Here is a 22,962-nt window from a genome sequence, read left to right as displayed (position 1 = left end):
CGCTTGCACGTCTGCTCAACCTGCGGTGACCGAGGTCATCCCGCCGCTCGCTGCACCAACGACGGTCGCCGGGGACCCCGCCAGACGGACAAGCCCGTCGCAGCGAAGTAGTCTCCCCACGCCTCTGTACATAGCCCGCCTAACGACTCTTTTGCCTCGTATTTTCTAATCGTGTCACTCTGGTGCTTCTGTATCTATCATCTCTGGCAACCTCCCAACTGCCATTGAACATGCTCAGTTTGTACAACAACAAATTGCTGACCGGGTCTGACGTGACGAATCGGCCGGTCCTTTCTCTGTCCAGCCTTTCCACCCATTTGTATGCTCTCCGCTCGGCGTAGTGCCCAAGAACAACGGGAAATTCCGCCTCATTCACCACCTGTCTTATCCTGACCGTATGTCTGTCAATGATGGAATAAACAAGAATTCGTTCTCCCTACATTATGTCACAGTGGACGATGCCATGATGGCGAAGCTCGACATACGCAATGCATGTCAACTGGTCCCTGTCGCACCCACTGCATACCATTTGTTGAGTTTCCAGTGGCAGGGCCAATTCTACTATGACAAAGTACTGCCATTCGGGCTGAGGTCCGCACCCTACTTGTTTAACTGCATTGCGGACGCACTTTGCCAGATAAGCTGTGAACTGTTCCAGGTTCCCCATCTCCTGCACCTTCTGGACGACTTCCAGCTCTGTGGCCCTGCAAACTCAACGCTATGTGCGCAGCGTCTGAACGTAGTCCTCTCCGTATTTCGCTACCTGGGAGTTCCCATTGCCGACGAAAAGACAGTCGGTCCAACCTCCTGTCTCACCTTCCTGGGCATCGAACTGGACTCCGTCCAGAAAGTGGCTCGTCTCCCACAGGACAAGGTTGACGACATCCGCTCCAGACTATTGGCCTTTCGCCAACGCCAATCCTGCCGTCTACGGGAGCTTGAACAGCTGTTGGGAAGCTGAACTTTGCCAGCCGCGTCATCACGCCGGGCCGTACATTCATGCGAGGACTGTATGATGCCACGCTCAACGTTTCCAAGCCCTACCACCGCATCCGTCTCTCTCCAGAATGTCATCTGGACCTTCTTTGGTGGTCTCACCTACTCAATGGCTGGAATGGCAAGTCATTCTTCCTCGATCTCCAGGCGACGCTGGCCAGCGACATCCTGATAGAAACTGACGCATCTGGCGCCATTGGGCATGGCGCAGTTTACGGCACGCATTGGTTCGCCGACACCTGGTCACCACAACACACTCCACTCTGCATAATGTTCAAGGAGCTGTATCCCATCTGCATTGCATGTGCTACGTGGGGCCACCAGTGGCGTCGCAAGCGTATCCGCTTCCATACCGACAGCGAAGCTGTCGCCGCTGTTCTCAAGTCTGGCACCAGTCGCTGCCCTAATGTGATGTCACTCCTACGGCAGCTCTTCTTCATCTGCGCCAAGGGTAACTTTATGGTCACCGCCCGTCACATACCTGGAACTACCAACATCCTTGCTGACGCTCTCTCCAGGCAAGATTTCAAGCGATTCCATTCGTGCCACCCTACCGCCGCTCACGTGCCCACTCCCGTGCGTGCTCTTCCGTCCATTCCTGGGGAGACTTCGGCCGTGCCTTGCACTGCCGAGTGCTGTCCCTCCAGGAAATCGCGATTCCACGGATGCAACAAATTTCGCGATTTTGGCCAAAACCCGCAAATTTCTGAAAAGTCCCCGATTTCCCGCGTTTTTTGTTGTTTTCTGCACTTCTTTTTACATTTTTCTGCACTTTTCACGCAGTATACAGTGCTTTCTATGATCCTGTACCTGGATTATTTGCACAGTACGCAAATAGCGATTCTAAGGATGCAACAAATTTCGTGATTTGGCCCAAATCCGCAATTTCCTGCCAATAATTCCGCGAGTTCCTGGCAAATTCCGCATCTTTCCGCCGCATTTTTTGTTGTTTTCTGCCGCAATTTCTTGCGCAAGTTTTCAATGACTTTTTCCGCAAATTCCCGCAGGGACAGCGAGTGGCGGAAGTCCACATGCAAACTGCCATGAAAGCTGGCAGCACCGGTCCAGGGTAAGCGCTGATCAGACAGACTGAGCCCACTTATTGTGGGTGCCAGAGCATAACTGAATATCACCAATGTACCGACTGTACACTCAGTAACTCAATATCACTCTACTATTGTCCACAATCTGTGGCACCCCTCTACAGTTAACACTTAACAGTGAATAGGAGGTTCTCTATTTGGGGAGTCAACCTTGCTTACCAGGCTCCTCATACGGCTCATTCAGCCTCTCACACTCAGACGGCTCACTCAGCCTCCGCAGCCGGGCCCTGCCCGGCTGCCTCCATACGGCTCACTCAGCCTCCGCAGCAGGGCCCTTCCCAGCTGCCATACACACATTCACACAGCTCTAAGCTGTCACTCACTCGGAGCCTGGCAAAGCAATTGACAAACCCTCCTATTCCCCAAACTGGTTGCTTGTTGTGTGAGTGCGGCATGCAGATGCTTGTGTTAACACTCGTTTCAACAAGAACACCAAAGAACACACCGAACAACGATCGCCAAATCGCTGTCCTGAGCAAAACGTGCAGCGTGCGTGCATTTGGCTTGCGCCGCATGCATGCACACAACGCCGTACATGTACGTGGCATAGAGAGAAATGCAGCGTACAGAAAATGCATGAATCATCGTGGCCATAGAGATACTAAATATGGCGACTGCCAAAGTCCGGTTGCAGCGCGGAGTGCAGGTGCAACGAAAAGAAAAGCAATAATTTGAATGCAGAACAAACAGAAACTCGCAATCTGCTGAAGTGAAAGAATAAAGAATTGTTGATTACGGAGGTGAAAACAGTGTCTGTCAAGGGGTGCTTGCACCCAGCGACAGGGTGACAGCACACCCTGTCAGCGAGAGTAAGTTTCGTCAAGTAGATCGTAGCGGAGTTGCCGCGGATGGCGATAATGCAACCGATCAAGTAAGTGACATGTACATGGCAACCAATTAGTGTGTCAACAATTCTACTTATATAATAAATTAGCACAATTCACAAGATATTCCGCTCGTGAACATGTCGTGGTGCGAACACAATTCTAAAGTTCAAGAGCGCAGTCTCCTGTCCACGTAATGTAGCTAACATTTGGCAAATGTGACTAAGGAAGAATGGATTTGATGAATAGCATAGCCAGTCAGTAAGATCGAGAACACACCACGGAGAGAGAGAGAAAGAAGAGAGAGAGAGAGAGAGAGAGAGAGAGAGAGAGAGAGAGAGAGAGAGAGAGAGAGAGAGAGAGAGAGAGAGAGAGAGAGAGAAGAGAGAGAGAGAAAGAGAGACAGACAGAGAGACAGACAAAGAGAAAGAGACAGAGAGAAAGAGAGAGAGGGGGGGGGGGGGGGGAGAACAGTACCAGTGCGTGCTGCGTGAAGTGCTTGACACCTCAATCTGTGATGGAGCAAACAGAGATACGAAGACGATCACATAATAGTATACACCAGAGCTAGAATGGATTGGACGCATGCACATGCACACACACACACACACCACACAAACACATACACAGACAAACACCCTGAATCCACACTCATGCACACAAATTTAAAACATTTCTGGTGTTTTAAGATGCGACTAGCACTCCGGAAAATATGCTATATAGTAGTACATGCGCTCCAATTTTCCAGTCGTCAGAAACTTTGACTTTTCTCCAATTTGATTCATGCATAACGGATACCTCAACAGTATACTTTCTATCACAGCTGGGACAATATCTGATGAGAAACACAGCATCGCAGCCAAACAACAGACGTACGTTGCAATGACTTATTTTGAATTCAGGTAGTGCAAGAAATGAATGCAACCTACCGTTTACACACGGGCCCGTCGTGGCAGAAGCTGGTTCATCTTGTCGACCTTGTCGGGATAGTTACCCCAGCGTTTGATGATCATCACTAGCTTGATGCAGCCGGCCTTTTCCTCGCTGCTTAGAATGTTGACCAACTCTCCGTTGTGAGTGCGTGTTCCATCTAGTTTCTCAATCCTCTTCAAGTTTTCTATCTGCTGCAGATCGGCGAATAACCCGGCCTCTTCGCCATTTTACGAAATGTTCCCGCTGTTTATTTGCCCAACCAAGGCGAAATATCGGTTAGAAAGACACGCTGCTGGAATGGGTCGCCGTACGACTTCTCATCCTCGTCTAATCAAGATATACATGGGATAAAAACACACACATGAACAAACATACGAAAAATGATTTACAATTCACAAATCACAATACGGGTTTTTCAACATCTTGCCATACCCCAATCGGATTCAATACCCAATAGGTGCCAAATTCATTCCGGAAAATTGCCGTACGCCCCACAAATGGAAGCTGTTCGGACCACAACTTCAGTTTCCCTTCATCAATTTTGCAATGAATCTCAGGCATTCTGGAAAGCTACTGCCCTACTTCCATCGCACTACTCCTCCTAGTCCTACTGCTTGCTAGCTAGCTACTTCAAGCCTTCAGACTGGCCTGATGCCAGCTGGGCTGCCAAAACCACGGAAAAAACTATGGAGCTGCAAAAGTCCCAACTGGCCTCTGCCTGTACAGCCTACTGCTCTTTACTTACCCACTGGATCAGCAGCAGATGCTCCTGCAGACGCTAATGCGGCCTCAGCAGTACTGCCGGGCTGCCCGGAACTTGTCGACGGGTTCCAGCTTGGCCAATAACCTTCTCGCGCTGGCTGGTGGCTCGACTTTACGGATACATTCAAGGAAGGTGTGGAAGGATTCGTCATCACCAGTGCTTAGTGCATCGAGCAATTCCTCATTCTGCGCTGCACGGCCAGTGTTTGATGCAAATAGCTGACGCTGTGCACGCGTAATCAACTTCTTAGCCTCACACTGGCGACGCATATCACCTGGAGTTAGCGTGGAAACCAGGTCAGGCCGAAGTTCTGTGAAGACGTCACTCTCCCATGCTGTCATGTCAGAGAGCTGTTGGTCAAGAGACTCGCCTGAAAATGTTGGCACAACACACACATAGAGAAACAGAATCAGACATTCGTGTAAGAAAATCCATGAGAGTGAACAATCACTCTTGCTATCCTCTCAAGGAGAGTGGTGGGAGAGCAGTCCCCCCCCCCCCCCAAAATGTTGCTCACCATTACTATCCAAGGCGAGCACAATACGGGTTTTTTCAACATCTTGCCATACCCTAATCGGATTCAATACCCAATAGCTGCCAAATTCGTTCTGGAAAATCGCCGTACGCACTACGAATGAAAGCTGTTCGGACCACGCCTTTAATTTTCCTTCATCAATTTGGACGATGACACGCGCAATAGGAAATTGAGACAATTCGCATCCATGGTAATTTTGTAGTATTCATCGTGGAGCGCTACTTTCTTCTGTAGCTAACCGCTCAAGACATGTGCCTGACGTCGCACAGGTCTATGCATGCCCGGACTGTCACACAACAGAGGGAAATCCTTTAGGTCAAACTAATAATAATTGGCACCCAAGTGCGGAAGTGAAATTTGCAATGGTACGTAAAATACCTTGCGAGTGGCGTAACTCCCATATTCGACCTCGGATCGACTTCCGATTAGTTGGAGGCGACAACTGAGAACCTTCTAATACGAATAGACCTTTCGAGTACTCGATTCCGTTCAGGAAAAGCCGAGTTACGAAATATTTGAGTGTTTGCAGAATGCACTTCACAGTGATGCGGATGCGCTCGAAATTCTCAAGGCGCACGACACACACACGCACGCACACACACACACACACACACACACACACACACACATACACGCACGCACACACACACACACACACACACGCACACGCACACACACACACATGCAGATGCAACGTATACATGTACACACACAGGTGGGCACGCACACACGGTTTGTTGCAGAAGTTTATTGTCGCCACTGAAACAAACAAGGTTCATTTCGTACTCGGACGGACCCCTCACTCCTCCAAAATGAACACAGTTTGCAATGCTGGACACCACAAATCAAGTGCATGTACACGTAGTGCATTGTAGAGCAAGTTATGATTTTCGACCTCGCACCCTCCTCCTCCTCTGCCACGAACGATGTTCGCTTCAGGGCGACAAAATATGACAGCGACCCCATAGCAATTCTATGACAATGTAATGTCAGTTGTCCAGGGCCCAAAACAGAGTCAGAACTGCAGTGTTGGCTGGTATCAAACACCAGCTTGCGGTGAGAAGAGGCTCAAATTTTACATTCTATCCACAGCAGATATGGTCCTGTGCTCATGCAGTGTTCAATACCCGAACGGGAATAGCTAGCTCAAAAGGAAAAAAGAACAGCGTACCGGTTTCCTTGCGACTAAAGGTTCACACGAATGCAGACATCATGCAAACCATCATTTGGAAGTAGCAGATCTGTTTGAATTGTGCATCCAACTAACCTGAAGGAAGAGAGGTCGATCTCGGGTCAAACAGCTTTCCACATGCATGCTGCAGGTATTGCAAGAGACCAAGTACACGCAAGCACATGCCCACGCCCACACGCACACACCCGCACTCACGCACACACCCGCACGCAAGCACCCGCACACACACACACACACACACACACACACACACACACACACACACACACACCCGCCCACCCACACCCGCACGCCCACACGCACACACCCGCACGCGCACACACACACCCACACACCGGCACGCACGCGCACGCACACACGCACACACAAATACATGTAAATACACACGAGCAAAAGCACACATGCATGCAAACACGCACACGCACAAGCCATAATTGCCGAAGTCAGAGTAGGCACAAAATGGTTATCTCCTCATCCACATGACGGGAATACGTGGCAAGGTAAAGAAAATAGAGACATGGTGCAACTTTGTGTGTGAAGAACTCTCCTCCTAAACAGAGATAACACAGAATTACAACAAGGCCTGGTGGAACTTGTCTCATGGTTCGTGCCCCCCCCCCCCCCCTCCCTACAAAAACATATGAACTAAAGCAAGCGGCAGGCGCTACTAACGTAACGTCTTTTGCATAGCTGCGGGAATTCAATCAGGTCAAGTCTCTCACCTGGTCAAGGCCCAGCCAGAACATGGCCTGCTCACGGATCATCGGAAAACTAGTATCCCGCTTTGAACGTGGACACAGTGGGTAGTCTTCAGCCACTAGGGTGGAAGCGTACAAGGCGTGCGCACAGCTTGGTGCGCAGCACGTAGATAAGCCATGCTGTAAACACTCCTTGCCCGATGTTTCTCCGCAGGGGCATGGCAATGTGCTGATCACTTCGACCTGCAGGCCCCACTTCCGTAGCACTGTGCGCACGATTGCCCGGACATCATCCAGCGTAGACTTTCCGCTGCCGCCGTGTGGGCCCTCGCACTCGACGTACACTTGTAAGCCGTAGCGTGTATAGTGCAGGTGCAGCCACGGCCAAACGCTGCTCCAGCGAAGGCAAACGCTGCACCGTGACAGCGTGGCAGCCGAGCGCTTGTGTGACTTCAGCAGCACCTCCACCACGCATTGCCAGTACAGGAACACGGGAAAGTGCATCAACTCATCGCGGTGTGCGTGCTTAAGGGACACGTAGGCACAGGAACAAGGCAGCTGTGGGTCCGTGCCCATGTCCCGGACGATTGCAGGTACAATAAACTCGTGCTCAGCAGACCTCTCATCCTGCACAATTACCAGGACTGAGAGCCATTCTAGGATTTCAAAAATGAGCTTGAACCCATCACTGCTTGCTCTGACTGCTTGCCACGCCTTAGCATGGTCGCAGTAAGACTGACCCTCGAACATCTTGTTGAGAGCTTTGCGTGCCAGGGACTCCGTCATGAACCCAGACTTATAGCGCCGCGCTTCGTGCACTGTGATGTCTCGGTCAAGCTTCATGTAGACAAAGGCATTGACACAGTCCAGGATGAACTGGGGCTCCAGGATGACCGTGTCTTTCAGCTTGAAAGTTGGGAAGTACGCCAGGTGGCCTGCTTCGTGGCAGTACTTCAGCAGCAGCTGTATTTGCCGGTCACTGCAGTCATGTGGAACAGCCTTGACTTGCTTCGCTATGAACTTTGCCTCCTTGAAGGAAATCCAAGGCCACGTGACCTCCTGCTTGAGCGTGTGTATGGTTATGCAGAATCGGAGCCATGGAACAGGGATGTTACGTTGGCTCTTCCGGCAGCGGTCGATGATGGCCTCTCTCAATCGCTGCAGCTCATCTGCTTGTGCTGCACTTCCAGTGGATCTGGTGCTGTCGATTTTGAAGTACGATGTTTCGTTCCAGACAAGGTTCTTATAAGGCGAACCTTCTATATTCTCTTGAAGTAGTTTACAAGGATCAGGCAAATCGGTTTTCTTCCACATGTCACTCTGACACCCCACTACAAACACATCATCTGCAGCACTCTGGTCTGTGCTGCTGTCAGCTTTCGCATTCAGCAGCAGCATGTCGAGCCAGCTTAGCAGCTGGTCTAGGCGAGTCGCATTGGCCGGTAGAGTGGCCCGCTCGATACATTCTTCCTGGCTGAACTGAAATTTTTCGAGCTTGGGAAGGGTCTCTAGAAGGTCCAGAGAAGAGTTGTATGTGGCAATAAAGGTTGTGTTTTTGGCCATGAAAAGGGGCTGCACGGATTGGTAGACTTGCTGCCCTCCAAGGTCGCGGAATGTGATGACGGTGTAGTCGGGCGTGTTGGCCCGGTCAGAGATGTACTTTACCCGGTCTGCGGTGAGAAATCTTGTGATGGTCTCGTGGATTTCCTCGCGCATTGCTGGCCCGTCGCTGCTGCTGCTGCTGCTGCTGCTGCTGTCCTCCATAGGTCCTGCATGGGTCCCAGCCACAGGATCCTCGCCTGCTGGGGCTCTCTCTCTGTCATCTTGTGTTGTCTCTTTGCCTCGGGGATGATTCGAAGTGGATGGTTTGCACATCATGGTGATGACGTAGAGTCGACTCAGAGCATCTGGCATGTCTGGGCATTCGATGAATCGACAGTCATCAGAGATGTTTGTAGTTGCGTAGGACGTGCGCATGCCGGGCGTGCTGAGTTCATCCTCATTGTGCATCTTCTCAAGCAGCGCCTTCAGCAAGCTGGTCTTTCCAACGCGCGCCGCACCAAGTATTGCCACGTGCAGGAAATGGATGACGGTCGTACCGCCCAACCTGGCTGCCTCCTGCTCTGCTGCTTCCAGTTCACTGATACTTGGCAGAACAGCAGTATCTCCTGGGCACAACGATAAGCACAGCACACATCAAAAAATGTTGTGTAACTGCAGGTGACATTTATAGTTTGTTGTTTCTTTTGTATTGCTAGCAAGAAATCATACAGCACAGGCAACAGGAATGCAAAACAAGTGAGAGTGCATCTTCACTCCATGCACTCGTATTATGAGAAAGCCCGCTTAACTCGCAAGTTTACGGTCACGGGTGTGTCTGAAAGTCATTGCTTCCCGCAGAATAACCACTCCATCACCGGAATATTGGCAGACAGGAGACACCTGTTATGGTGTTGCTACAGTTGAGGCACCGGGTTTTACAGTCCAGGGGCGTCACACACGGTACCACCAGCACCACCATGCTTGTACCACTTTTCGCCCCGGAAGCTGCGCCCAATTCATCCAAAAAACAAACCATAAAAGAGCACTAAAATGTGCCCTGTTCACCCAAAAATCACTATTTACCAATGTTGCAAAGAATAGCAAAATCACAAACGAATATTCTAACAAATATGCACAGTACGGAAAATATTCTACTATTCTACCCTTACAGACGAGCCCATTTCAGCACACTATGCTTTCTTGTTTATTTGAGCCAGCGCGTGCTAAGACATGACCACAGCTTTTGTGGAAAAAGTCGAGAAAATCGCGATTTGAATTCCGCGACAACAAAATACGAAGTGGAGTGCGACGCGAGTTGCTATTCTTCTTCTCCTCGGTAGACTGGACTGTTCTGGATGCAACTCTTTGTTGCAAGTACATGAAAGTTTATTCGTTTGAGTTTGGATTCCATGTTGCACTCAGTCTCCTAAAACGGATCGTCAACGATGTATCGAAGGAAGAGGCTAATGTACTTCGGAGCGGAAGAAGACGACATCCTCGCGTTCCATGCGCAGGATGAATTATTTTGTGGACTTGCATGGGAAACAGAAGTCTCAAAACTCTCCCACACGGAGCTAGCTTTACGATCCGACATCACGAATTTCTACTGACTTGAAACTAAGCAAAGCGGACTGATACTATTCGAAACTAACCGAGAACTGCTACAAACTACGAAGAAGAACATAAGTATTTCTTGCGAAGGTGCAAACTACAAACGGCGTGTAAGTCAAACTGGGCAGCAGCAGCGGCAAGCGACAATATGTTGATGATGTCATTTGTAGCTCAATTGCAATGACTGTTGCACATTCTACGATGCAAGAACGCAGTGAGCGTGCTGCGATGAGCGAATTAAGCCTTTGTACGGAAAGTTGTACACGAAGTGTAGCATTTCGAATATTCGACTTCTGACTCGCATGTTCGAATATTCTGTGCAGCGCAAAAAAATCGAAGATATTCAATTACCGTAAAGTCGCGGACAAAAGCCGGGCTTATAAGCACATAAGCCGCTTTCTGCATCAGGCTTTAATGCAAACCAGGCTTGTATGCAAACCATGCTTATACGCACCACTGATATTTTGCCAGGCTTTTATGCACATCCGGGCTTGCATAGAAGCCAGGCTTCTACACGCGACACGCGTAGATCTACCACTGACTACCGGTATGGCAGCAGGTTTACTATGCACCGTACATAGCGCACGCACTCTTGACCCACCCGATCCGCGCTTGCATAGAAGCCAGGCTTCTACGCGCGACAGGCTTATATGCATTTGACCCGTTTGATTTTCAGGCTTCTATCCGCGATGTGCTTGTATGCAAACCCGGCTTTTATCCGCGACTTTACGGTATTCGAATATTTGTTGCAACACTGCTATTTTCCCCTCGGGCTTTTTTGATGCCATTCAATGAAAAGTGTAGTGGATAGTCACTACTGGAGGGTTCATAAAGGCACATTTGTCTGTTGTGAAGTCGGAGGTTCACCCCGTACATTGCATTTTGTATGGCAAGACAATTTCGGAAAATGCTAAAATGGGTTACGGGGTAACTGCTTCCCATACCCCCCCCCCCTACTATTTTGACCTGGCTAAAACCCTGCCATCATATCTTCGTGCTAATGGTACTACTGTTGAGGACATGGAAATCCGGTCGCACGTCTAGCGGCCCCAGGGTGCTGGCCATGCAGCCGTGGATAAGCGGTACACACATGCATTTTATGCGCTGCAGGGCGCTGGTCGCATCAGACCAACATGTGCCCAGCACGGAAGCGTTCTGTACGCGCTGAGGGCGCCGGCCCCGATCAATCGACCGGATTTCCATGTCCACGACAGTACTTGGGGACATACAGCTCTATTGCTTCAAACTGGACATATGCTTCGTTAGTTGCTGCTCATCATGAGCAAGTTGCTGCTAGCGGCCTAGCATTGCTTGCCAGCTCTTCGAGCTTTTGCATTATGAGACCAGTTACTCAAAGTAACACATAGTTTCCAAAGCCAGTCCTTGGTGCCCTGACTGAGTGTGAATATGTGAGGGATTGGATGCTAAATAGTATTCCAATCAGTGATGCACACTAACCCATTTTTCAAGAACGAATACTCTATCGAATACCAAATCTTCGAACGAACGGATAATCTAGTGTTCGTTGAAATTTCTTGACGGCCCACAAACTTCTGCATTGCGTCTGTGCTTTTTGCCAGGGATACCTTCGCATCCGTGGCAGCTACAGCCGTCGAGCAAGTAACACGCCGCCGGATAAGATGTTCCCGCATTGAGCTCGTAGTCAAGCCATTGAACTTGAGTTTGAATTGAACTTTTGCGCCTCCATCAACTTTCTCGAAGTGCTCCTAAACGGAGCTGCCAGAAGCCATCACGAAAAACGAACTGGATGTCCAGAACGTTCTTCAAAGTGAAAGAGAGGGGTGAGTTGGACCGAACTAAAGTAGTAAAGAAGAAGGCACCATGGGCTCCCACTTCGCAACAGCACAGTGTGTGTACTGTACTCGTACAATTACACGTGCCCTTCGCAACTGTACTACATTGCCGGCACTCTATTGTTACTACTACTGTTTGGCGCGCACTCGCACAGGCCGGATTCGTCAAGTACACGTACGGTAACCGCTGTACTGTAATCTGTAGCAGCGGCCCTAGCTCTACTGCCGCTAGCGCAGGGTCCACATGTACTCGTACAAAACTAGCATGCTTGCCACACATAGAACATGATTGTACAGCTCTTTGAAGGAACTTTATTACTATTCGACTATTCGTGTGCATCACTGGTCATGTCTCGTAACTTTTTGGCGGAAAAGAAGTTTGAGAATTGATTTGTCACTTACCTGCCTGCAGCTGTTTGGCCTCCTTCATAGAGAGTCAGAAAAAACAGAGGCACAAATCACACATATGTGTTAGACATGCTCTCTCTCTCTCTCTCTCTCTCTCTCTCTCTCTCTCTCTCTCTCTCTCTCTCTCTCTCTCTCTCTCTCTCTCTCTCTCTCTCTCTCTCTCTCTCTCTCTCTCTCTCTCTCTCTCTCTCTCTCTCTCTCTCTCTCTCTCTCTCTCTCTCTCTGTCTCTGTCTCTCTCTCTCTCTCTGTCTCTCTCTCTCTCTCTCTCTCTCTCTCTCTCTCTCTCTTTCTCTCTCGGTGGTCGTTCGTTTGCCCTCGCTGGGCAGTATAATTTAGGCCCTAGCGGGCAGTATGCTTTTCCCTTGGCGGGCAGGTTGTCGTCGGCCTCGGTGGCTGTTCGTTTGCTCAATAGGCAATATGATTTATCCCTCGGTGGGCAGTATATAATCGGCCCATGGTGAGCAGCATGCGTTGGCCCTCGGTGGGTACTACGCTTTATCCCTTGGCGGGAAGTTTGCTTTAGCCCTCGGTGGGCAGGCTATTGGCCTCGACGGCCGTTCGCACGCCCTCGATTGGGCTATACGCTTATTCTTGGCCCTCGGTCGGGCTAAAATCATGCGCCCTCGGACTAGTTATAATCATGCGCCCTCGGTCGGGCTACAATCATGTGCCCTCGGTCGAGCTATAATCATGCGCCCTCGGTTGGGCTATAATCATGCGCCCTTGGTCGGGCTATAATCATGCGCCCTCGGTCGGGCTAAAATCATGCGCCCTCGGTCGGGGTACAATCATGCGCCCTCGGTCGGGCTATAATCACGTGCCCTCGGTCGGGCTATAATAATGCGCCCTCAGTCGGGCTATAATGATGCGCCCTCAGTCAGGCTATAATCATGCGCCCTCAGTCGGGCCATAATCATGCGCCCTCGGCCGGGCTATAATCATGCGCCCTCGGTCGGGCTATAATCATGCGCCCTCGGTCGGGCTACAATCATGCGCCTCGGTCGGGCTATAATCATGCGCCCTCGGTCGGGCTACAATCATGCGCCCTCGGTCGGGCTATAATCATACGCCCTCGCTTGGGCTATACGCTTCTTCACACGCCCTCGGTTAGGCCGTATGCCTTAACTCTCGATGGGTAAGCTGTTGGCCTCGGCGGCCATTCATGCGCCTGCAGCGGGCAGATTACTGGCCCCGTCGGCCATTTGTGCGCCCTTGGTGGGCAGTATGCTAACGGCCCACGGCGGGCAGGATTACTTAGCCCTCAGTGGGCTGGCTGTTGGCCTCGCTAGCCGCTCGTGTCACCGGTCTACGGTGGGCAGCTGCAGGCTAGCCCTCGGTGGGCCGTTCGTGCGTTTGCCCCCGGTGGGCAGTGTGAATCACTGACGATCGAACGTGATGTTACTCAACTATTATCGTTTGTTTTCTTGGAACTGGTCTATCATCACGTACTATTATCTTTAATCAAATTGAAGTCATGGCAACCCCCAAACCTATGTGTTGATTGCTTGTGAGTGAGTGCGTGAGTACGTCGTTGTACGTACAGACGGGCGTGGGAGTGTCTGCAATTATGTTTGTGCACATGAATGTGTGTGTGTGTGTGTGTGTGTGTATGTGTGTGTGTGCGTATGCAGAAGTATGCCCGCAGACCTGGGTGTGTACCCGTCGGCCTGGGTTTTAAATTCCAGTTTGAAAAAATATCCCACACACTACATTTGCAGCGCGCACTTTCAACATCGGCACTTTTGCTCGTGTGCAAAAGTATAATCGTGAGCACAAGGGCCCCGGCCAAGTTCAAAAATCAGTTGCAAGCGTGTGTCCAAGTTAATCGTATGCGAGTAAATATCCTTGGAAACGGTACGATAAATTTGAGTTTGCAGGTCGTGTGAATGGCCTACTTCCTCCGTTAACAAAAACTTCATGATGGATTTTGAGTAGGGCTGAAACAATTATACCGATAACTCGCCTATCGATCGTTAAGAGTGCAATCGATAATCGTAAGTGCTCAAAACGAGTGCTAACGATTTTTTATGGATGCATATCAGTGACAGTATTCTAGCCCTTGCACTCCATCCTATAGTGGATACGAGTGCAATCATGTACTTTCAAGCGCAGTAAAATTGATTTGTGGCTTTGAAAGAGATTGGGAGAGAAGACTTTGCCTTTTCGGTTCATTTGTGGGAGAAGCCGGAGATGAGAGCAGTTCCCAGAGGGTGATGACAAGATTCTTCGCTCTAGAAACAACATGAAATCCTCTAGTTGAGTAGTTCATGTTGATAAAACCAGCCAGATTCCTACAGATGTCAACAGTGCGGTGCCACAAATTTCTAACACAGCAAAGGCATCATGGAATTTCTTCATAAACTGGTGTTCAATAGAGCCGACAAGAATCGATAAAACCAATATATCGATCGTTAACGATATTGGTTGATCGTTAGGAGTTATTGAATGATCGTTTCAGCCCTAATTTTGAGGGACAGGTTTGCACACAAACTGCTGTGAAATGAGTCGCAGTCACTTTCTCGTCCTTCCCTGGCATGCCATGAAAAAGGTACCATGCAAGGAAAGCGACCTTTCACAACAAGCGAGCGGAATCGATGGTTGAGCTGTGGCAACATAGGTGAGGACAGTAATGGCGAGCGAAATTGAAATATCACTTCTCCGAGGGGGTAATACCTTGTTTGGCCTCTCTACTACTCTAGCACTGAGTTTGAGAGCAATGGAACGGAGCAGCGAGCCCACACAATGAGCGAGTGAACAAGGAGGTGCTCCGATCGCACGGCGCAATGAAATAATTCTGAACTCAGGTTCTTGTTCAACCTGCGCAAAGCCCAGATTCGAATGCTGATGACCGTGCATTCTTTTAGAAGTCTGCAGTCCGACGCAAGTCTCGTGGCTAAAGAAAGTCGACTGGACTTGCTAGCCGCTGCCGTTCCGTGTTGGCAGGGTATCAATCACAGAAAATGGAATCAGTTTGGCTGTGCCTTTAGTAGTCCTTTACTCCTCGTTTCGCGGAGTTCTGGAGAGCGAAGATGAAACCAGGGAGTCGTAAAATATTTTTACGACTCTCTGGTGGAAACGAGTAATCACCACCGCGGCGGATCACGCAGCTTGAAAGCACACTTACTTCAACGACGGCGACATCAAGTTCAGCGAAGTGTGATCAAAGAAGCCGAAGCAAGGCTGAAACGAGCTGAACGACTCGAACAAGATGACGACTCGCGCGCAGCAGATGACGGCAGCGAACCAGGGTCAAAAATGAGTCGAGCAAAAGCAACGCAAACTGAACTATCTGCTCATTCTGCCAATAGTTTCTCTTGTAAAGATGCTGTACATAGGCTGAACTACCTTCGTCCAGTGATTTGCAGGCGATACAAACTGTTCTTGACCTATTCTAAGCGTTTTCCTATCGATCAAAATCCATCACGAAGTTTTTGTTAACGGAGGAAGTACTTTGTCCGCCAAGTTAAAATTGCCACTTATCTTCACTCTTGTCTCAAAACGAAAATACAAATATTCGAAGCATGCCACGATCAGAAAACGCTATGTATATGATACTTTACACGTCAGAAAGCAACTCAGCCGAAAATCCTAGCAAGTTACACATCCTCCTCACCACTATCGTCGCTGGAGGAAGAGCTGAAAACATTCTATCCAGACAGATGCTGCTCGTTTCATAGCTTGTTCCACTTCTCCTCGTCTCGAATCACGCTCAAAGGCAGTCACCTGTCGTGCATGTCATCTTGCCGCTCAGAAGCAAGACTCTCAAGACGCATCGAGCGCGTCCTGGAATCTGTACAAAAGTCTAGAGCTCGTACAGAGTCGATCGTTTCTTTCGCAGTGCAATCAATGCCGCTCACACACCAACGGCCCGTGCAACCTCTTTTGGACGACCCCTAATGAAAACTGTACAAGCTCACGCGCCCACAGACTCGTAGCACATGCCTCGTACGGTATGACTCATCATCTCCAGAAAAGTCAACAAAACGAAACATACCGCCATGGCCAGACCAAGCGGAGTTACACACTCTCGTGTTTATGTAATCTTGATCTCATAGACAGCTGTACAAATGTAGGACATGGTGGTGGTAGGTGCACCTCACGTGACTCACGTGACACCTAGTCACTGCATAGTTCAACCAATCAAATGTACGACACGCTGCAATGTTTACTGTATACACACAGTACATCTAAATTCAGTCACTCACAGTCAAGTCTATTCAACATACCTTCGCACTCTCGTGATCCACCAGCAACTGCACACATCCCTCATGCTTATGGTGCCTGGCTAGATCCAACGCTGTTTTCCCATCCTGAGTAACTCAACATCACATCACAGGAACAACAGAAAATCATTTTTGAGAAAATTCGTTCCAATTAATTTTTACAAAAACGAAAACACAACGAAGGCCAAGGACATAATCTACAACGAGACGAAATCAACCTCTCCACAAGACAACTCACATGTACAGAACAAGTCTCTCCTTCCTCAGCAACATTGCTACTCCATGCAGTTCATGCCTCGACAAATTTGAATTTTTTTACAGATTTCTACTCGAACGAAAATATCCACGACGAGAGGAAGACGTCCACAGCGCCTGCTCCACGTCAGGAACAACAGCATGTCTTCTGCGTACTCGTTACAATAACAACAACCCTTCACTCCTCACTCGTTCCAACAGACACCATCAAACAGTCTACTCCTTCACACACTGATTTCGAAATTATTCAAAAAATGAACCACAGAGTGAATATGACCACGTGGCGATATTGTACGCATGATGTCATCGAGTACGGTATTGTACAACTGGTACACATTTCTGACAAGAGGAGAGTTGTGGTAGTTGTGTGTGAGAGAGAGAGAGAGCGAGGGGCAGAGAGAGAGAGAGAGAAAGGCAGGACAGGTGAGAAGGTCGAGTAGAAACTGTTCACTTCACAACAACACACAATCAAATACTTACACTGTCACGCAGTGTGGTATCCAAGGTGACACCGTCACTGTCATGTGACAGCATCACCTTGACAACGTTGATCTCTTTCTGGTAGACTGCATAGTGAAGTGGAGTGAATCGTAGCTGTAGTGTAGAGAAAGAGAGAATGTGATGAGTATTGCTATACAACCATTACACTAACTACTACAACCACACACCGACACAGACCTGGACAACTAGAACAAACGCATCAACACACACATACACACACACACACACACACACACACACACACACACACACACACACACAAACACACACACACACACGCACACACACGCACACGTACGGGCACACATGCACACACACACGGACATGCACACACGCATGCACACAAACACTCACACACACACACACACATGGACAAACATAAACATACATGTACACACACGCAGATGTACATACACATGTGGACATACAAACAGAAGGACACACATGCAGTAACAATGAACAGCTTGTCTTACAGACACACAGATAGACATGTAGGAACATACAAACTGAGAATTCAGTTGAGACAACCAGACTCTAAACTATCACTAGTTCTTACCACGCTGTCCTGCACATTGACATCAGCTCCACGTCTGATGAGAATATTTGCTAGTCGATCATTTCCATGCAATGCACACCAGTGCAGTAGTGTCCAGTTGCCCTGTACACACACACACACACGCACACACACACACACACACACACACACACACACACACACACACACACACACACACACACACACACACACACACACACACACACACACACACACACACACACATACACACACACACACACATACACGCACACACACACGCACATACACACACACACACACACACACACACATACATGCATACACACACGCACATACACACCATCATACACACACACACACACGCACACACGCACACACGCACACCCACACACACACACACACACACACATACACTCGCACACACACACATACACACGTGCACACACACACACGTGACGGACACACAGTCAGTTGTACATCCCAATGACGCAAAATCTTGAGGCATGTGGACAGACGGATACATGGTACAGTGCAGGGATACAGAAACACTGGAGTGAAACGTCAGACAGACAGACAGACAGACAGACAGACAGACAGACAGACAGACAGACAGACAGACAGACAGACAGACAGACAGACAGAACAACCATGACAAACCTGAACAGTACTGAGTCTACTAACAATCAAGAACACAACAACTTACACGAGTTTCGTCTTGCTCGTCCACCTCTACACTATGTACACTAAATATGTAGTGTACAATAGTGTAGAGGATTTCATCACGAAGATGCCGACCCTCCAAGCAGATCACAAAAAGGAGCATTGTCTGTGTGATATACAAAACAGAAAAAAAACGATTTGACAATTACAAAAACGACAGCAACAATACTCTCAGTACAATGCCATCAGGAGTTAGGAAACCTACTGATTGACCTCAGGGGTCAGCGATCCAAACCAGACAAATTGCCATAACTTTATTCCAGCTTGAGAGAAGCTTGCAGCAATTGCACATCTTGTAAAGGTATGTCACACCAACGATTCCCACTGGTCAACAATCACTTGACAATGGTACAGACAAGAAGGCCAGGTGTCACAGAACCCCCCCACACACACACACACTGTACAGCAACACTCTACTTACTCCCATTGAGTAGCAGTGTGTCTTCCAGTGTGATGGTAATGGTTTCCATGTCACTTTACGTGATGTGGAGGACAATTGCGGCTGCTCAGGAGGCACAGCAGCCTGAAGACTTTCCGTTGTGGCATCCCGTCGCCGTACCTCTACAGCAAATCCTTCTACTTCTCGACTGGACATATCTGTACAGGGACAATGCATACACAACACAGACACACAGACGGACAGACAGACAGACACACACACACACACACACACACAGACAGACACACAGACAGACACACAGACAGAGAGACAGAGAACAGACAGACTGACATACACACACAGACACACACACACACGTGCACACACATACACACACACACGCACAGATGGACAGACAGATACAAACAGACAGACAGACACACATACAGATGGACAGACAAGGGGACAGAAAATGGGAGGTAAGAGAGACAACAAGTACTCACATACTATGACATACACAATGATCCAAACAACATTGATCTCACATGTCAATACTTGCATCTACACTGATGCGTACGCACACACATACACACTCATCATGACGTCATACCCAACACCATATTTAGAGTGGAATAACCTTTGACCCCACATCCACGGACATGCAGCTACGTCAGTCAATGACTGTGTCAGTAGCTGAAAAACGTTAGGACGATCAATGAACGACATCACGGGGACATCTTCACAACACACTGCAACACAATGCAATTTGCCTGTCTCAGCAAAACCCCAGAAACCACCGACAAATGTTACACCTCATTACTACAACTGCCTACGACAACTATCAACGAAAGAATACTGCTCTCCACCTCAAACAACACCAACTCTCGTACCGTTGACAACCAAGAAGAAAACGACAGTTCGAAGGAAGGTCTTCGCACAAAATGAATGGAACAACTTCAACTTCAACTTGACAAGCACGAACAGTTGCAACAGCAAACACTTGATATTTGAACAATCTTCATGTCGATCGCAACTAGAAATATCTATAAATCCTCTTGCTCGCCAAGTCTACCTTCGTTACAAAGAACTGAAATGTACTTCGTCTACAAAAGGTCAATCAGTAGGTCCCTGAATGGCCGTCATGTTGCGACACGGGACAAGGGCAAAGATGGAGACCAACGAGACGACAGTACTAACGAAAATATGGGAAGTAAACGAAGAGAAAGAGATGGAGTGCCACCATTTGTAACTTACATTCCTTGGTGGAGATACGTTGATGACAGTGAAAACGATCTACTTTTCTCTTCTTTCTCACTAAGTGTAGGAAACATCATGAACTTCTCTGGTCTATTGAGAGTTCTGAAAATGATCTATTCAGTTTCTAACTTGCCATACGGATAAAGTCACCGTTGAACTTCTCCTAGACGAACACGACTACAATTGAAGAAAGTCATCCTTAACGTTTCGTTGAACGTTGTCTTCAAGTAGCAGTGAAGAGAAACTAGAGAAGAAACTTGACGTGGAAGCCCGGAGGGCCAACACCTGCAAGAAGGTATTCAGCTGCTTGACGGAATGGTGCAGCAAAGGAGTAACTAGTTAACTCACTGTTTGAACTTTGGACTTTGATCTACAGGTCATGAACCGCTACTGAACAATCCACAGTTGCTAACTAGACCGATAAGATGTAGCACTCAGTGCGAGGACAGGGTCAGCTCAGGGGAGTGAAACGAATGATCCAGTCGCTAACGTGAGCCGTTTTTGAAATACACCCATGCATTATGTCAACCAGGTCAGTCAGTGCAGTGCCTGGCGGATTTCTACCAAGCAAGTGCACACACGCTAGTTCTCAACCATGTCACTCAGCCTCATGACCTAGCTCTGGAGTAGGCATAGTCACAGGGTGCTATATCAGTGATACTAATGCTGTAGGGGGATTTCAAATAGACCTATATCGCATGATTGTATTTTTACTTACTGACTGAGTTGTCCGTTCGGTGAAATCTTCCTCAAACGTTTGCGGTGTGGGCTGACTGGAGTAAGTAGGTCGTTTAGAGAAGGAGAGCGTTGTGCTGAACTTGTTACTCACTGAGAGAGCGTTGTGCTGAACTTGTTATTCACTGAGAGAGCGTTGTAGCCACCACAGACTGATTAGTAGTTGAGAGAACGAGTAACAATGACTGGAAAGGATAATGCACGACTAACAAAGGTAGGTAGGCACTGTTCAACAACACTAGAAGACGTTTACAACAAATGAGAAAGGGAGGGAGACGAAAACGGACAACTGGACTGTGTCGTGAGAAATGGAAGACTGAGCTGTGCCGACCGAATAGCGATGTGATCTAATGTTTGAACGAATCGTGCTTTACATGCATGTGGTAAATGGCAAGAGATGCTCACCGTCTGGCAGACCACGGACGGCCATCTACTCATACATTACTCATACTGGTTTAGCTGTGTGGCTGTGTGCCTTAGCTTAGCGATAACTCAGGCATCTCGTGTAGGCAGCACTGCGTGTCCGCGTGTGTCGTGGTTTGTCACGTGATATTCTGCACGTCTGCACGATGTCGTCGCTCTCTGCACAGACCGAGACCATAACAGGTGTTGTTTACATTGGTGACCAGAATCACATTCACACATGTAGACTACACACATAATGGGGGACCTACCCCATTACCACGTAACAACACTACCTGTAACCAATCACGATTCAATTTTTTTAATTTTTTTTACTAAGTACACCACAACCTACTCGTCAGAATGCTACGCTCTTCTCATCAAACACGGACAAAGAGCTGATGACATCATGTCTTAGGGTACAGTCCCATACAGACCAGGGTGGTGTTGGTGTTGTCAATCTGATTGTCGTAAAATTCTATTTTATAGCTGGTTGTTGCCAAACACATGTCACCATAATGACATGACGTCACTGAGCAACTTGACAATGTAGACATTGTAGTAGCTGCTTGTGTGTGGTCTGGTGTACAACTCAGCAACAGACTGTACATTTGGCTGATCGGGGATCAACAGGGCAGGTCTAATACTATGTACTCTACTACATGTATGTGTTGACGTGAAATGGTGTGTTGGAGTGCTGTTGCTGTTGCTGGTGTTGTTGTTGTTTTGAATTCTTTATTCTCACGATGGCACCATCGCCAATAAGAGATAAATTTATGAGAAGGTGAGATTGTGGGTTAAACAGTTGGAAAGTGATTTACATCACTTTGAACTTGTTGTTGTTGTTGTTGTTTGAATTTTTTTGAATTCTTTATTCTCACGATGGCACCATCGCCAATAAGAGATAAATTTATGAGAAGGTGAGATTGTGGGTTTATTATTATATTATTATTATTTATTCTTCTTTTGTAAAAAGGCGACGTGGAGACAATAATCTTAATAATGCAATGAATATAACTAAATGCGCACTCATATCACAACCATGGGGACGAATCATGTATTCCAGAACGTTTTCTTGTCACAATTATCAATGGAATTCGGCTTTTCGCCGCTTGATGTTGATGGTTACGAGTGGTGTGGAGTTTTCATTTGACGACATCATGTATAAACAGACGGATGGCGTGGCTATGGGTTCTCCATTGGGTCCGGTCCTAGCCAATGTGTTTGTTGGGTACTGTGAATCGAAGATAGATAAGTGGCCGGAATTGTACGTCAGGTTTGTGGATGACTCCTTCACGTACTTTGATTCGAGAGCAGACGCTGACGACTTTCTGCTGAAACTGAATACAATCCATCCTGCACTGAGATTTACGTGTGAACATGAAGAGTCCAATAAGCTATCGTTTCTGGATGTGTTAGTCGAAAAGACCCAGACTGGTGTATTGACTACAGTATACCGTAAACCCACTTTCACCGGGCAGTACATGATGTTTGACTCGTTCTGCTCTTCCCAGTACAAGTCAAACTTAGTT

General features: G+C 48.2%; 1 protein-coding gene across 3 annotated transcripts in view; it reads right to left on the bottom strand.

Moving 5' to 3' along the window:
* Positions 1-3,304: 3,304 nt before the first annotated feature.
* LOC135825659 (uncharacterized) overlaps positions 3,305-22,962 on the bottom strand; it is a 171,809-nt gene continuing 152,151 nt past the window's right edge. Inside the window, exons 1-12 of one of the 3 annotated variants that reach the window (XM_065338277.1) lie at positions 21,012-21,401; positions 19,079-19,254; positions 18,641-18,763; positions 17,956-18,057; positions 17,379-17,492; positions 16,647-16,730; positions 12,414-12,435; positions 7,069-9,212; positions 6,422-6,470; positions 4,602-4,989; positions 3,853-4,183; positions 3,305-3,435 (exon numbers count right to left, since the gene is read on the bottom strand). In XM_065338277.1, the coding sequence (XP_065194349.1) occupies positions 4,646-4,989; positions 6,422-6,470; positions 7,069-9,212; positions 12,414-12,435; positions 16,647-16,730; positions 17,379-17,492; positions 17,956-18,057; positions 18,641-18,763; positions 19,079-19,252 (3,156 nt within the window). In that variant the 5' untranslated portion in view covers positions 19,253-19,254; positions 21,012-21,401 and the 3' untranslated portion in view covers positions 3,305-3,435; positions 3,853-4,183; positions 4,602-4,645. Of the gene's footprint in view, positions 3,436-3,852; positions 4,184-4,601; positions 4,990-6,421; positions 6,471-7,068; positions 9,213-12,413; positions 12,436-16,033; positions 17,493-17,955; positions 18,058-18,640; positions 18,764-19,078; positions 19,255-21,011; positions 21,402-22,962 lie in introns of those variants that run through there. The other 2 variants (XM_065338278.1, XM_065338279.1) reach the window with 2 other exon arrangements.

This window comes from Sycon ciliatum, chromosome 10 (assembly GCF_964019385.1).
Source record: "Sycon ciliatum chromosome 10, ocSycCili1.1, whole genome shotgun sequence".
Lineage (NCBI taxonomy): Eukaryota > Metazoa > Porifera > Calcarea > Leucosolenida > Sycettidae > Sycon > Sycon ciliatum.
Note: the sequence above shows the minus strand (reverse complement) of the source record. Positions and strands in the feature narration are given on the sequence as shown.